The sequence below is a fragment of the Ruditapes philippinarum genome, unplaced genomic scaffold (assembly GCF_026571515.1).
Source record: "Ruditapes philippinarum isolate M1 unplaced genomic scaffold, ASM2657151v2 ctg3213_1_1_1_1, whole genome shotgun sequence".
Taxonomy (NCBI): Eukaryota; Metazoa; Mollusca; class Bivalvia; order Venerida; family Veneridae; genus Ruditapes; species Ruditapes philippinarum.
Window position 1 is genome coordinate 14,245 of NW_026859193.1, and position 16,871 is coordinate 31,115.

Below are 16,871 nucleotides of genomic sequence, written 5' to 3' on the forward strand. Positions count from 1 at the left end.
TTGAAAAACAAAAAAACTTTTCCAAAATCTAAATTTTTTCAACTATACCATATGAAAAACAAAGTTTTTTTAAAATAAACAAATCACTTTTTGGGTTTTTTTTGGTTTTTAAGCATTTGAAACCACTCTCCACCCTTATTGGGCAGAAAAAAATATCCCTTTCAAAACGGCCAGACAAGGGCAGGTAAAAAGGTAAAAGGGTTTAGAACACAGATATTCTGTCTAACTAGCTAAAGTAGATCAATTCCCTATCAAATTGCATAACTGACTGTGTTCCTCTCTCTCCCACCACTGGAAATTAACGTCCCAAATGTACAAATCTACCAGCACAGAGATGTAACCAAGGCAAAATATTTGTTTTGATTGGTTCTCAAGTCATATGGCGAAAATTCTCCACCTTTAATGGCAGAGAAAATATGCCCAAAAATAGACAGACTAAGGGCATACTAATTTCTAAATTATTACCGCATTAAATTCATTATATTCATACGATTTACCAATGAAATCAAAAGAGCAAAGTTTACCGTACAATGCACCGTGTTCCCATCTCGCTCCACACTGAAAACAACTTCCCAAATGTACAAATCTACCAGCAAAAGAGGTGTACCCAAGCTATTCCATACCATATCCTTTTTCTTGCCGAGTATTATAAACACTTGGGACTTCCTCGAAGAATTGATAATCTCGATCAACTTTCAACCAATGCACGGTCAAGTACTTCCAATACTCTGTCACTAAGTGGCTTCGACCATCCACACATCCATCCATCATCACCATGGTTTCAATTTCATTCTTACAAATTTGCCTCCTTGTTCTTAAAAATTAACTGAAAGTTCAACTGGGTTAACAAAACAACATTTCCAAATCTTATTTCTCAAACATATTCCATATGTTGAAACAAAGTCTTTTTAACTAAAAAAAATCACATTTGTTTTGTTGTTTTTCTAAGTTTCATTTTGAACGACTTTCTCCAAACCTTTATTTGGCAGAAAAAAAATATGCCCCACAATGGAACAAGACAAGGGCAGGTTATAGGGTTAAAAGGGTTTTAGAAAACCACAGATATTCTAGTCTATCTAGTTATAGACTAGGTTTTAAAATAGATTCATTTCCTATCCAAATTGCATACCTGCCGTGTCCATTCTTCTCCAACTAAAACAACTTCCCAAAATGTACAAATTTCTACCAGCCACGGAAATGTCCCAAGCTATTCCATACCAATATCCCTTCTCGTGAGTATTACCATATCCTTTTCTCGTGAGTTATAGGCACTGGAACTTCGAAGAATTGATAGTCCGATCAAAAAACATTACCACTGTCAAACACCAACAATCCATTTTCTGAAAAAATATTTAATTCCATGTGGAAAGTTATTTAGAGGTGGCGGCGTACTATAAAATTCTTTTTCCAAAATTTTTTATAAGTAACCAATTTTTTTAAAAAAAGGGGAAAATCCCTTTCCCCAAATATGTTGTGTTTACAATACCCATTTTCCTTTTCAATTAAATTTTTGGAAAAAATTTGGTGTTTTTTTTTGGAGGGGGTTGAAAGGAATGCTCGGGGAAAATCAACATTTTTGTATATATGAAGCTCCCGGACAAGGGCCCGAGAAAAGTGTTTATACTGATCCCCTATATAAAGTGTGTTTTTTTGTAAAAAAAGGGGGTTAACTTTTACTTTTTTGGAAAAAATTCAAAAAAAAGGAAAGGTTTTTGTGAAATAAAGAAAGGGAAAATTTTGGATTAATTGGTATCATTTTTTGGAACAGGTTTTGGAAAAAATAATTAACCAATTAAAAATTTTTTAAGGGTTTAAGTTTTTTTAATTTTTTTGGGAAATTTTTGGGTCTATAGTAATGGAGACTTGTCATGCATTGACAAAGGAAAATTATCCTAAGTCTAGAGTAGACATCATTTAATATAATACAAAAAAATAATACAAGTACATGTGCTTAAAAACATATAACACTTTTCAAATAAATTCCAAGTTCAACAAAAGGTGTCGGAGGACAGAAATGCTCGAATTTTCGATATTGTATTTTGATTTTATTATGATTCATTATCTTTATTATGATTTACTATAGCATCAAAGAACAAGGTTAACCTATGGCACGCATCTTTCTTCACACTGGAACAACTTATTGTTGTACAAATCTGCCAGCACATAGATGTACTAAGCTGTTCCATACCAATATCCTTCTTGCGAGTATATAGGCACTGGGACTCTCGAAGAACTGATAGTCTTATCCTCTTCCGCTTCATCACTCCTCCATGGTCTGAAAAATCACCAGGGTTTACAAAATAACATTCTAATCTTAAAATGTTAATATTTATCATGTCTTTACAAATTACTTTTCAAGTAAGCACGTAATTATCAATGTTTCATTGGTTTTATATTATATGAAGGTTTCATTCTTTATATATATGGCAGATAAAGGCCGTCAAATGAGTTTCAGGGTAGGGCAAGTTCATGCCTAGTAGAACCACTTACCTTCCAGTCTAGCTTAATTAATTAATGAAAGTCTATCTCCAATAGACAATTTCTATCAACTGTTTGTTGAAATAGCTGAATTTTTTTTATCTCTTAAATAGATGATACTATTCAGACACAAATAAACGGTTAAAAAAAAATCCTTAAAGTATAATATTGTAAAATACCTAATTTCTCCATCATGCTAGTTTTCAACCAATGATACACTGCTATCCACATCCTCACGTCTCCGCCACAATGTCGAACTAGAACACCAACATCTTCTTTCCAGGGGGTTTCCAAAAAACAAAAAACAAAACACAAAACATTAGAATAGGGGCAAAATAAAACAAACATTTAAAGAACCTGGCAAAGTAGATCTGTAAAACAAAAATATAGATATTAGAACAAATAAATACAGGCATTTCAAAATCTAATTTATTATTTACATAATTAAACATATCAAACATAATCATAGTACAAAAATTCTAAATACACAAGTCATAGCATAAAAAGAGTAGGTTAAACATGAAGCAATAGGTCTAAAGGAGATAGGTAGCATACAACAAAATTTAAAAAACATGATTATTTTATTGGTGAAAAAGATACAAATACATATCCAATACAATACTCGAGTATGAGTATATCAAAAAACCGCAGGCGCATCACATAGTCTGACCAAATCACATTTTATAACAACAACCATCAACAATAACTTCAACTCAACACATTACTAACTACAGGGGGTACAGGGATAACTTACATAAAGATTTTTTTTTATATATCGCGAGTATATTCAACGAAACGCGGGCGCATCACGTAGTCTTGCCAAATCACATTTTATAAGAACAACCATCAACAATAACTTCAACTCAACACATCACTTACTACAGGGGGTACAGGGATAACTTACATCAAGACTTTTTATAAATCGCGAGTATATCAACAAAACCGCGGGCGTATCAAGTAGTAGTCTGGCCAAATCACATTTCATAACAACAACCATCAACAATAACTTCAACTCAACACATCACTTACTAAGGGGGTACAGGGATAACTTAAATAAAGATATTTTATAAATCGCGAGTATATCAACAAAACCGCGGGCGCATCACGTAGTCTGGCCAAATCACATTTTATAACAACAACCATCAACAATAACTTCAACTCAACAATCACTTACTACAGGGGGTACAGGGATAACTTACATAAAGACTTTTTATAAATCGCGAGTATATCAACAAAACCGCGGGCGCATCACATAGTCTGGCCAAATCACATTTTAAGAACAACAACCATCAAGCAATAACTTCAACTCTACACATTACTTACTACAGGGGGTACAGGGATAACTTACATAAAGATTTTTTTATAAATCGCGAGTATATCAACAAAACCGCGGGCGCCCATCACATAGTCTGACCAAATTACATTTTATTACAACAACTATCAGCAATAACTTCAACTCTACACATTACTTACTACAGGGGGTACAGGGATAACTTAAATAAAGATATTTTATAAATCGCGATTATATCAACAAAACCGCAGGCGCATCACGTAGTCTGGACAAATCACATTTTATAACAACCACCATCAACAATAACTTCAACTCAACACATCACTTACTACAGGGGGTACAGGGATAACTTAAATAAAGATATTTTATAAATCGCGAGTATATCAACAAAACCGCGGGCGCATCACGTAGTCTGGCCAAATCACATTTTATAACAACAACCATCAACAATAACTTCAACTCAACACATCACTTACTACAGGGGATATAGGGATAACTTACATAAAGATTTTTTTATAAATCGCGAGTATATCAACAAAACCGCGGGCGCATCACGTAGTCTGGCCAAATCACATTTTATAACAAAAACCATCAACAATAACTTCAACTCAACACATCACTTACTACAGGGGGTACAGGGATAACTAACAAAGATTTTTTTATAAATCGCGAGGATATCAACAAAACCGCGGGCGCATCTCATAGTCTGGCCAAATCACATTTTATAACAACAACCATCAGCAATATCTTCAACTCTAAACATTACTTACTACAGGGGGTACAGGGATAACTTACATTAAGATTTTTTTATAAATCGCGAGTATATCAACAAAACCGCGGGCGCATCACGTAGTCTAGCCAAATCAGATTTTATAAGAACCATCAACAATAACATCAACTTATAACTAAGTACATATTTAAAGATATTTTATAAATCGCGAGTACATAAAAATAGCATACATGAACAATATAAACGATCAAATACAAAAGTTGTAAAATATCATCACACTTACTCTTTTCACAAAGAACGTCTTCTCGGCGCGAGTTTCCCACCAAAAATGACCTGTTAGCTCAAATGATCACGTGGTCTGTAATCTGTGAAGCGGGAAAATTCGGCTATTTCCGCCGTGCTTCTCAACTCTGACCTTTTCATTTCTGAAATATTGTTGGACAATATTGGCCCGAGACATTTGAATATTCAATGACCTTTTATCGGCAATCATCGGAATCCGGCATAACGGTATCGATTCAAATATGATCGAGAATGGGGAATCTTAATTTATAAGTACACAGGGGTGGCAGGATAAAGCCATATACGAAAATGCACCAACAGGACAAAACATTTGAAAGATAATATATGGCCTGTAAGAGTAGTGGTTAAGGTCCTTGTTTCGAATGCGGAAGGTCGTAAGCTCAAATCCCACAACGGGTGAAACTTTTATTAGGCCTTTGAATTAAATTATTATATTTTTGTTTTTCTTTTTAATTTATTTACTTTTTTTAATTTTTTAAATTTATTAATAATCATTATTTTATATTTTTTTCCATGTATTTCATTTACGAGAATGATATAGCTTATAATGTATGGTGGCTGATTTGGAACACTTTGGGCGTTGCGTTGTCGATAGCGACAACACAACCTATATCGTTATCGCTGACGTCTTGTCGCTTTGCTTATAAGCCAATCCTTTGATTTGAGCGACATCGCGACAACACGCCACACGACAACGCGACGTTTGGCGTGCTTCGCTAGCGATAAGACGGCACACAAAACGTTCCAAATCAGCCAGCATAGAAATCAACTTTATTTCTCAACGGGAATGATTTGGAGTGCGGGTTACTGATGCCTGCACTCCAGTTAACGTACTGTGCATGTATTTGTATACGATTTAACTGTGACACTTTTTCAAACTGGCAGATGGAGCAAGTCTTTTGTAGAACATGGTCAAAGGAAATGCACTTTATGTAATCAAAATAATATTGCCGATGAATTCCACTATATGTTAAAATGCCCTTTCTTCTGAGCCTAATTCCAAGTAAATATTTCAATCGACCGAACACACTATAAAATTCAAAGAACTGATGCAGTCAACTTCATTCTTTTTATTAAAAAATGTTGCTATTTTCCCTAAACGTATAATGTCATTTTTCAATAAATGATTCCTGTTCATAAACATGTTTTTGAAATCACCGGAGCTTGACATTCTATAAATCATTGAAAAATATAAGCAAATAATTAAAAATAACGGCAATTCTAACACTCACGTGAATTTGGCACTATAAGCAAGGAAGCGAAAAAAACGGTGTTAAACTGCCAAAAAAACACTGGTTAGGGACTACTTGTATATATGCGGCTGTTATGCTTTCACCCTCGATTATATAGTTTACAAAGCCCTTTAAAGCAACAATAAAAAGCATTTTTATTAATATTTTCAGTTCTTATAATGTTTTCGTTTCACACAATACCGAAATATTATCTCACATACACACTCACGCCACATATCAATAACTCACTCATCTTTTTATTAAATCTTAGATTCCATTTAGCCTATTAAGTCTTGTAAAAAGCAACATCACATGTTAATTATTTGTGCAAAATCGTTTATTTAAAAAAGTTAAGAGGAAAGAATATTGGGGTTATTTTACTCTGTGTGTGACATCCTTCACCGCCCGTGGAATGTTTACTGAATTTTGGCCTACACGGTAATTTAAATCACGTAGAGTATGTTCAACCGGTATTTTTTTCAATATCATACATTTATTTTGTTTGTGATATCGTTACATGAAAATGGAAATTATATGTATGACATTCATATCGGCAGTGATTCATTTATTTACTTCTTGTTCAGGTATGTATTGTACATGTAAATATTACAGGTGATTCTCTATTTATGTTAATGTTCTTCTTTGACATACCAGGTGTACCTGGTATATAGTAAGTGAGCGGGTGAAAGTCAAAATAAGTTTACATTTTGCCATAATTTAATTCATTTCAATTTAACATTTACTTCGCCAAAACGATAAATAAATCATTTTTAGTCATTTTGCTATCCCACTCCGGTGTCTGTTTACATGTCAATATAGTCTGATTTTATTGACCTGTCAATTATGAATACATTATAGCACTCATTTAAATATTCGATCCCACTTCGGTTTTGTTCGTTTATTTTACGAGAATTAATATGGAGTGATATCAATTACGTTTGGAAACTCCCACTAGCTAAATGTAGGTTGTCGTAACATCCGCAATAGCAAAGTCGGTTAAGTGCTTAACTAATGCATAAGAGGCCCCATGTTCGACCCGTTCTTTTGACATTATTTTTAGCCTTATTCTTTCTTTATTTTTAAGTATATTTTAAATGAAAATGGTCAAGCGCTTGCAAAATTGTCTACACGCATATGAAACAACTAAGAAAGACTGAATTGTCATGTTTTGTATTGTATTTTACGGCTTCGGATGAGTTTTCGATATTATTTGTAAAACAATGTTACATACAAAAGTATAGTATGTACAAAAAAAGTGCAAAACATAATTATTACAAATAGAAAGAACAAATGTTGAAAAATAGCACAGATATATTTAGCTCCATGAAAATAGTTATGAATAAAAAAAAAATATGGACAAACTCTGCCTCGATCTTACAACACGCTGGACATTTAGATAATATATACCAGTGGTTTACCCTATTGCACTATAACGGTCAGAGTAAATACTTCATGGAAACAAGATGAATTTAATCATATCTTACTGCGTACCTTTCACGGAATTTACCGAACATTTATCGGATATTAATATATTCTGTGCATTGACCGTATAATCAGTATGGAATTGACAGGTTAATAAAATCAAACAATACTATTGATGAACTAAATTAGCATGTGGTTTAATAATCTAAGCTGTCCTATTGGAGGGATAAATTTGGTAGACATAAACAATTTGAGCCGCGTCATGACAAAACCAACATAGTGGGTTTGCGACCAGCATGGATCCAGACCAGCCTGCGCATCAGCGCAGTCTGACCAGGATCCATGCTGTTCGCTTACAAACCCTATAGCAAGTAGAGAAACTGAAAGCGAATAGCATGGATCCTGATCAGACTGTGCGGATTCGCAGGCTGGTCTGGATCCATGCTGGTCGCAAACCCACTATGTTGGTTTTGTCATGACGCGGCTAATTTGATGGCCTCCGCCAGTCTCCGGCAGGCCGAAGATTTCACAACCCATAGTAAATGTCCTGGAAATTCAATGACCAGTGCATTAACTGTTTTACATACAGTTGATGTTTCCACTGGAATTTGAAATTTTATCAATATTAACTATAATATCAAACAATACCCCCTATATAGTATACAGTAGGAGAATGTTTTTTATTATCGTTAGAGTATAAATACTATAAAGGGGGTATTTTTGATACTATCGTTAACATTAAGTTCCTGTGATATTTCATAGATACATGTATTTATATTAGTTAGCTTTAATCAGTTTGTATATGCATATACAGTTTAAACTTTCAATGCTTTATCATTTCCAACCGAAAAAAGTAGGGCAAGATAATCTTCAAACTGTCCAAAATATAATAAATTCACTACGATCCACAAAGATAGTGTGTATACAATTACCCAAAGGCGTAGATCACAGCAAGCAAGCAACCCTCGATTGTTTCTTTTTCTATAATATTAAAATATAATATATTTAAAATATAATGAAAATTTCTGCCATGAAGTTTGCATGAAGATGGTGTTCACAAAATGTGTTCTTCCGATTTTGTCCCCTTTATTTTTGTACAAAGTACTGATATTTCCCATTTCATTAAAACAAATGACAAAACTAAAATGTTCAATGATTATTGAATCAATTTACAACATACAAGATATGCTTGCGTTTGATATACCGAAGTAAGTTAAGGGCGCCTGGGCGCGGCGAATAATCACCCACGGTTTATTTTATTTTTTTTTAATTTTAATGATTTTTTTTATATTTTATTCTTAATTTAATATTGTATAATATCGTCAGTCATTCATTCATTCAGTCAGTCAGTCAGTCAACGATTATTCGAAATTCTAAGTTTAGTGAAATATAAGTCTCGTGATTTCTCGTGATTATTATTAACGAATATCTGTGACTTATTATTTTACAAACAGTCGAACTTGTGAATAAAGACCATCCAAAGAAGAGAGACCATACATGACCTTTATATACAAGTAGTTTTTATTTGGAGTTTACTCCTTTGTATTTGTATCAATGTTGGTTTGTAAAAGGAGTGGTCTTTATTTACACGATGGTCATTGTTCGGAGGTGGTTTTCAACACAGTTTGACTGTACGTCGGGTAATCATTTTGAGATAAGAAAAAGCATCAAAGAAGTATAAAGTATTTGTTGATGTGCTTTTATGTTTCGTTTTCAACACATGTAAATTCAGGGAAAGGGCAATTATAAGTCATCGCTGCTTTACATTTACTATGGATAAAATATGGTTTAAGTTAATTAAATAACAAAATTAGAAAACATGTATATAATTATATCTAAATTGTCATTTATTTTTGGGTATCTACAGTTTATTTCGGCGGCGGGGGATATAGAAATAGTCTCCGTCCGTCTGTCCTTCCGTCCATCCGTCCGTCCGTCCTTCCGTCCGAAATTGTTGTCCGGAGCATATCACAAAAAGTATTTGAGGTATCAACTTGAAACTTCATAGGTGGATAGATCCTATTGATGAGGAGTGCAGTGCATAATTTTCAGTTATTGCCCTTTGTTATTTTTCAAACTTAATTTTTGTCCAGAGCATAACTCAAAAAACCTTTGAGATATCAACATGAAACTTCATGGGTGGATAGATCTCACTCAGGAGGTGTGCAGTGCACAAGAATGATAACTCTACCTTTCATAATTTTTGAGTTTTTGCCCTTTGTTATTTTCCATACTTTATTTTTTAACTTAGTGGGGCATAACTCAAAAAGTCTTTGAGATGTCAACATGAAACTTCATAGGTGGATAGATCTTATTGAGGAGGAATGCTGTGCATAAGAATGATAACTCTACCCATTATAATTTTTGAGTTATTGCCCTTTGTTATTTTTCATAGTTTTTGTCCAGAGCTTATCTCAAAAAGTGTTAGAGGTATCAACTTGAAACTTAATAGTCGGATGGATCATATTGAGGAGGAGTGCAATGCACAAGAATGATAACTTTACTCTCCATAATTTTTCAGTTATTGCCCTTTGTTATTTTTCAAACTTAATGTTTGTCGAGAGCATAACTCAACTTTTGAGATACCAACATGAAACTTCATGGGTGGATAGATCTCACTCATGAGGTGTGCAGTGCACAAGAATAATAACTCTACCCTTCATAATTTTTTAGTTATTGCCCTTTGTTATTTTTCATACCTAATTTTTCACCTGAGTGGAGCATAACTCAAAAAGTCTTTGAGATGTCAACATGAAACTTTATAGGTGGGTAGATCTTATTGAGGAGGAATGCTGTGCGCAAGAATGATAGCTCTACCTGTTATAATTTTTGAGTTATTGTCCTTTGTTATTTTTCATACCTTTTGTCCGGAGCTTATCTTAAAAGTGTTAGAGGTATCAGCTTGAAACTTCGTAGGTGGATAGATCTCATAGAGGAGGAGTGCAGTGCACAAGAATGATAACTCTACCCTGCATAATTTTTCAGTTATTGCCCTCTGTTATTTTTCAAACTTAATTTTTGTCCAGACCATAACTCAAAAAGTCTTTGAGATATCAACATGAAACTTCATGGGTGGATAGATCTTACTCAGGAGGTGTGCAGTGCACAAGAATGATAACTGTACCCTTCGTTGTTTTTTTTAGTTCTTGCCCTTTGTTATTTTTCATACCGAATTTTTCACCTGAGTGGAGCATAACTCAAAAAGTCTTTGAGATGTCAACTTGAAACTTTATAGGTGGATAGATCTTATTGAGGAGGAAATAGGTGGATAGATCTCATTGAGGAGGAGTGCAGCACACAAGAATGATAACCTACCCTGCATCATTTTTCAGTTATTTACCTTTGTTATTTTCAGCCATCAGTAATCACATAGATTTCAAATCTGTAATCACTTTAGCCATCAGTTTTCATAACCAAAGAACCTTTTTAGATTGAATTGTTCTGCTCTACTACATATACATTCTCACAATGAGCAAACACATTCGGCGGGGATGGCCATGCTAACATGGCCCTTGTTAATACTAACTACTAGTATATACCTTTTTATTGTTAATATTAATTAATGTATGCATTTCAGGTGTCACGCCGACCAGTGTGTTTGTCGATAGTTGTTACAGAGTTTTAGAGTTAACAGATGATCGTGACAAGTTCGTGCTATATTATGACGGTGCTACTATTACAGATTCGAGAGACAATCGTTGCACACCTATTGTTAAAATACAGTATGACAATTCTTTTAATGAACATAACTTCTGTGTAGAACTGGTTTCTGCCCCAAACACATGCAGAAATTCAGTCGTTTTTCAGGTAGATAATTTAATGTTATATGTAGATTTATTAAAAGCAATGCGTAAAATTTGTATATGAAGTTGAAAAGGAACTTCTTTTGGGGTACCTCTTATGGTACTTTTTGGGGGTGGGGGATTGTAAATGGCACATTAAAACTGTTAATTAAGGTCATATAAGACACCATTCCATCTTTCCTTTTAAGGAATAAGGTATTTTATTGCAGCTTAAGCCGAAAAGGAACTACATTTCGAGAGTAGGGTGTAAGAGGCAATTCGACACTAACCAGGTCATAAGACACTGATTCTTTCCTCATCAAGAATGGGTCAGTGTGCCTCTTCGTGTATTACTTCAGTTAAAATGACAAATCAAATCTAATATTCATGTATAAGTAGATTTGACTATTTAAAGTAACCAGGCATGTATGAAGACACTTTTTGTTACATTTTTGTTTGCTTGCAGTCTCACACTTGTGATCAGATTCGACAAAACGCTGTTTGTGAAGACAGCGCGGAAGTTTATATTACGTTCAAACCTTGGAAAAATTTGGGAGATGTGATAGGAGATTTGAAAATTAAAATATATAAACGAACAAGTAAGCTGAAACATTTCTCTTTTTTTTTGAAAGTTATCAATTATATGTATTATCAAAAAAAAATGAAATAAAGATTTATATATTCGTTTGTCATTTTTATCGTTTACTATCCAACAATGAAATAAATGGAGCGCGCTGATCCTCCGAAAGCTCTTGATTTTAATAGTAATTTTGTAAAATCAGTATTTCATATGTGTTAATATGACCATCACTTTTCTTGTTTCTTCCAAATGAAATATTTCAGTTACAGATGCTCGCGCAGAACAGAGAAAAGAGAGTCATGCAACTTTGTACGTTGGTATTGCTGTTTGTGTCTTTGTTGTCGTCCTTATTTCCGTTATTGCCGTTTACAGACGTAGAATCAGCAGAAGACAAAATGCACAACGTAAATATGATGATATGTTTACAAATTTGTGAAAAAAATTGTGAAAAACGCTTGAATTATTTTAAACGGCCTTTACAGATGTTGGAATACCGATAAAGACAATGAAGGTTGCTATTGAGAAAACTATATACGTTGTATTCAGTTTGATAAGTGACTTTGGTGCACGCGTGTGGTTTAAAGATGTGCGAAAGGGCACCAGTGTCCGCCAATATAACTAGAAAGTCATAATAAACTTAACATTGTCACAAAGTCGGGCATTCTAATACATGTAGATACTTTGAACACAAGATAAATATTTAGGTAGCATTTGAAATAAAAATTAATTCTTTCATTTCTATGGATTTATTTAATGTTTTCAAAATAATATCTTATAATAAAAGGACATTTTAGCTTTGTTTGTTTTCAACTCGTCTACTAGGTATAAAGTCATGTACTGAATATAGTATCAACTTTAAAGTACATTGATATGCAATTGTACATGCAGGATACGTGCCTTTTTAAATAAAGTTGTAGTTTTAGCCTGATAGTGAGTTCCCATTGTATACCATTCATAAACCTAATGTTCGAAATAAACAATTGTGTCACAGATGCTATAGAATGTTGTATTAAATATTCTTCATTTAATTTGTTACAGCTGAAGTAGTCCTATATCATTCAGAGGAACAGGATCGAAGTCAAACTGACGTAACTTCTGCTGGTCCGCCATCTTATGTTGAAGTAATGGCCGCCACGGATCAACAAAACAATGCATGCGGTACTTCTCATACAGATGTTTCAGAGCCTACAGGTAAAGAGTTGTTTTTATACTTTTATGAAATGTCAGCTACATAATACATTGAACGATAATTTAGATTTAAATTAAACAAATATAATATAAACAAAGTGAGTGGCACGAAAAAAAAGCCAATGTCCTGTAACATATAATTAGTCCGTCTTTTTTTAAATTTCATAAATGAAACCTGGGTGTAATGTAAGTTATTGCATACAAACTGCTTGAAATGAATGTCGATTTTTTTCTTGATTACGGTAAAATCTGTATTGAAATGAAAGGCTTCAACGCCTACTTTCAACACAGTACTCCGACAGTTTGCATTATTTTTATCCTTATTATCTCAAAGGCCCCATTATATGAGCCGCGTCACGACAAAACCAACATAGTGCGTTTGCGACCAGCATGGGTCCAGACCAGCCTGCGCATCCACACAGTCTGATCAGGATCCATGCTGCCGCTATCAGTTTCTCTACTTGTAATAGAGTTGGTAAGCGAACAGCATAGATCCTGATCAGACTGCGCGGATGCACAGGCTGGTCTGGATCCCTGCTGGTCGCAAACGCTTTACGTTGGTTTTGTCGTGACGCGGCTCATATATGTCCCGTAAATGCTTTTATTCCTATTGCTCATAAGTTTTTTTCCTTTAACTGTTTCCAAGAAAGGTATTCATTGGCATATATTACCTAAACCATCTTTTGCTGCGTTTTGGAATAGTGGAAATAAATTCAGTACAGTTAAAGTGATGTAGTATTTAGTATGGAAGTGTTTACATTTCGCTACTTAAATAACAAATGATTCCACATCCAGTGCTACTTTCTCCAGGTGATAAGAAGCTATATAACGTATATACATGTATATAAAATTGTTATTTAAAACTCTTGCTTGCCCTTTCTAAACAAAGAAAAATGTTCGTCTCTGCTTCGCTTGTAAAGTACTGTCTTCAATATTTCAATTTCTATTTTCAACAGCTCCTGTTTATGATAACGAAGTACAGGAGGATCCGCCCCCACCATACCCAGGGTATTCGTAGTAATCAACCTAGACTGACATCTTTAACCTGATATTACAGTATTTATGACACAATTAGCATGAAATGCACTAATGCTGATGATCCTGGTACTGCATGGTTATTTGCGGGTTTGGCATATATAGCTGAAACTAAAAATTTCAAGGGGGTACCCTGTGAGAGAGGGGACATCTGACTTGTGTCCTTACCAGAACAGTAACAGAGTGTAACAGTCTCTACGGAAATATCGATGGTGTTTTAGTTGCTCGTATACGATCATTCGCTTTATCAGCGTAAGAGAATTTCTGTGTACAACTATTTTCAGCAGACTAAATGTTATCCTAGTAGTCTTCCATTTCAGTTACGGGTGGAAAAGAAATTGGCATATATGTTAAAACTTGACAAAATTTTGTAAACATCTATGGGTGCAGTCCTTTCATTCTCAATGAAGGACGAACGTTATTTTCGCTTGGAGTTTGAACATTACGTATGTGTTCACTCGTAATCATCTGTAAAGCCGGTGTCCGTCTGCGTAGGGAAGGGATTGAATTGGTAATCCAGGGGACGCTGGTTCGATCCTCGGGCGAGATAAAATTTTCTCATGACGATTGGTCTCGGATATTGAGTATAATGGTAATTGTCGCCCACCACTGATTCAGAAATCGTGTAGTATTAGTTGTAGATGCGTGCGGCCATGGAGCTAAATATAACAGTTTATATATCTGTGATGCGGAGGAATTTGTAATTACTTGCATGGAGCTAAATATTGTTTATATATCTGTATTACTGGTTAATTATCCAAGATACTCTCAATTCTATTAGTATGACCAAAAAAGATTAATTGACAAACAAATAATGTCAAATGCTGAAAATGTTCTTAAAATTTCTTAAAAAGGACTGTAAGATATCTATTGTTACAGAGTTGGATTAGCATATATTAACTGTTATTATAAAATACAACGTGACATGGCGACCAGCTTTGAGCAGTTCAAGTGTATCAAATGTGTACATGTAAATACTTACCAGTAATTTGTTATTGTGTAACATTATCACTTTGCACTTTTTTTAAATATTTTTTAATTAATATTTCACATTATTATTTATATGAACCATTGTTATTGACTGTTATATATTTTTGTTATTTGCCATTTTACAATTTTGAGATGACAAAATAATTGTAATAAAAGTGAAATCCAATTTATGTTTCTTTTGGCTAGTTTTCTCCTTTACAACACTAATTGCAATGTATGAATCCAGAATAAAATGATTCTACTTAGAAAAAAGAGGAAAATACAGTTTCGGATCACATTAAAATAGTAGGGAGAAAGAATTGTTTAGCCTCAGTTGGCATTGAGCTCTTATGGTAGATTGCTTTGCATAGTAGACCCTGTGCTTAGTCCAGAAAAATGGATTGTTAGAAACAGTATGGTTAGAGAAATATAGTGAGAACTATTGCTAAGGTTTCTCTTGTGATAAAGATAGGAAATAGTCCAGTCAATTACAGTTTACAGTATATTAAGATGTTTGAAATCCATCTGATCGTATACCTTACTGAGTATTCATGTATTCATATAAATACGATAATTTACTCAGAAAAATAGTCCAATTAATGCAAAATTCTAGGGGTGTTTTATTACAGATAATTTCAAGGGGTTAGGTTGCTTTTTTATTATACTTTCGCTACATAAAATGCATAAAGACCTTTTTACGACGCGATCCGTTGCTATGAAAAATCGACCGGAAGTAGAATTTTCTCGCACATGTGCAATCTGCGTAGGGCAAAAAGAGCATCGCCCTACATAGAAATATAGTAGAAGTTCATAGACATTTTAAGTTAGTTTTAGAAAAAAGGGAGAAAATTATATAGAATAGCTTTTCACAAAAAAAGAAAAGATGCCTTTATAGCTTTGTGGCGCAGAGTGCCACAAAAGGTATGGAAAAGATAATTGTTTAAGAATTTACGATCACGGACCTGACATTGAGATAATTTTTTAAAGAATATGTGGAAATACAATGTATATCTATTAGCAAATGAAAAGTCAACTTAATTGTTGTTGAAAAAGTTTGTGTAAAAACTAAAGAAATTTTATAACATGAAACTCGATTTAATTATAATTCTGTTAAAAAGCCAGAACAGGTGATAATGCATTTTAGTGTTCAGTTTACAGGTACCTGATTTTATTCTTTATCCGATTTGACTGTGAAGCAAACAGAAAAAATTTAAGTCACATAAATATAATTAATTTTTGTTTCTTCAAAAACTTGAGAAGTAAAGATGGGTTGTTAGGAAGTGCCATTTTATCCGGTTCTTCGTAACACATGTTAATTTTTATACGCCCGTTTGAAAAACGGGACGTATTATGGGAACGCCCCTGGCGGGCGGGCGGTCGGGCGTATGGGCGGGCGGGCGGGCGGCGTCCAATTTTGTCCGGAGCATATCTCCTACATGTATGGAGGGATTTTAATGAAACTTCATAGAAATGTTCACCACTATGAGGAGCAGTGTCGCGCACATGAACCAGGTCTCTAGGTCAAAGGTCAAGGTCACACTTGAAAAATGCTTGTCCGGAGCAAAACTTCCACATGTATAGAGGGATTTCAATATTACTTGGCACAAATGTTCACCATTGTGAGGCGGAGTGTCGCCCGCAAGATTCAGGTCCTTGCGGCCAAGGTCAAGGTCACACATAGAGGTCAAAGTTCAGATAAAAATATGAAGATGTGTATATGGACCATTTAGTCATCATTTATTGAGGGATTGTAACACAAATGGTCATTATCAAGACTATGGCTGTGATACATATAATTTAGGTCAATATATACAAGGTCAAGGTCACTAAAGATGATGAAATATCCAGATTTTGTCCGGAG

The 16,871-nt window shown here is 34.2% G+C and overlaps 1 protein-coding gene across 2 annotated transcripts; it reads left to right on the plus strand.

The window, feature by feature from the left end:
• The first annotated feature begins 6,433 nt into the window (after positions 1-6,433).
• On the plus strand, positions 6,434-15,190 carry LOC132755561 (uncharacterized). Of its 2 annotated transcripts, none has more exons than XM_060746446.1 (6): positions 6,434-6,618; positions 11,034-11,263; positions 11,705-11,837; positions 12,082-12,222; positions 12,857-13,009; positions 13,960-15,190. In XM_060746446.1, exons 1-6 carry the CDS (start codon positions 6,552-6,554, stop codon positions 14,022-14,024), a joined length of 789 nt encoding a protein of 262 aa, XP_060602429.1. In that variant the 5' UTR covers positions 6,434-6,551; the 3' UTR covers positions 14,025-15,190. The 2 variants fall into 2 exon arrangements, with proteins under 2 accessions (XP_060602429.1, XP_060602430.1); XM_060746447.1 differs by having other exon boundaries at positions 6,436-6,618; positions 13,963-15,190.
• The last annotated feature ends 1,681 nt before the right edge of the window (positions 15,191-16,871 follow it).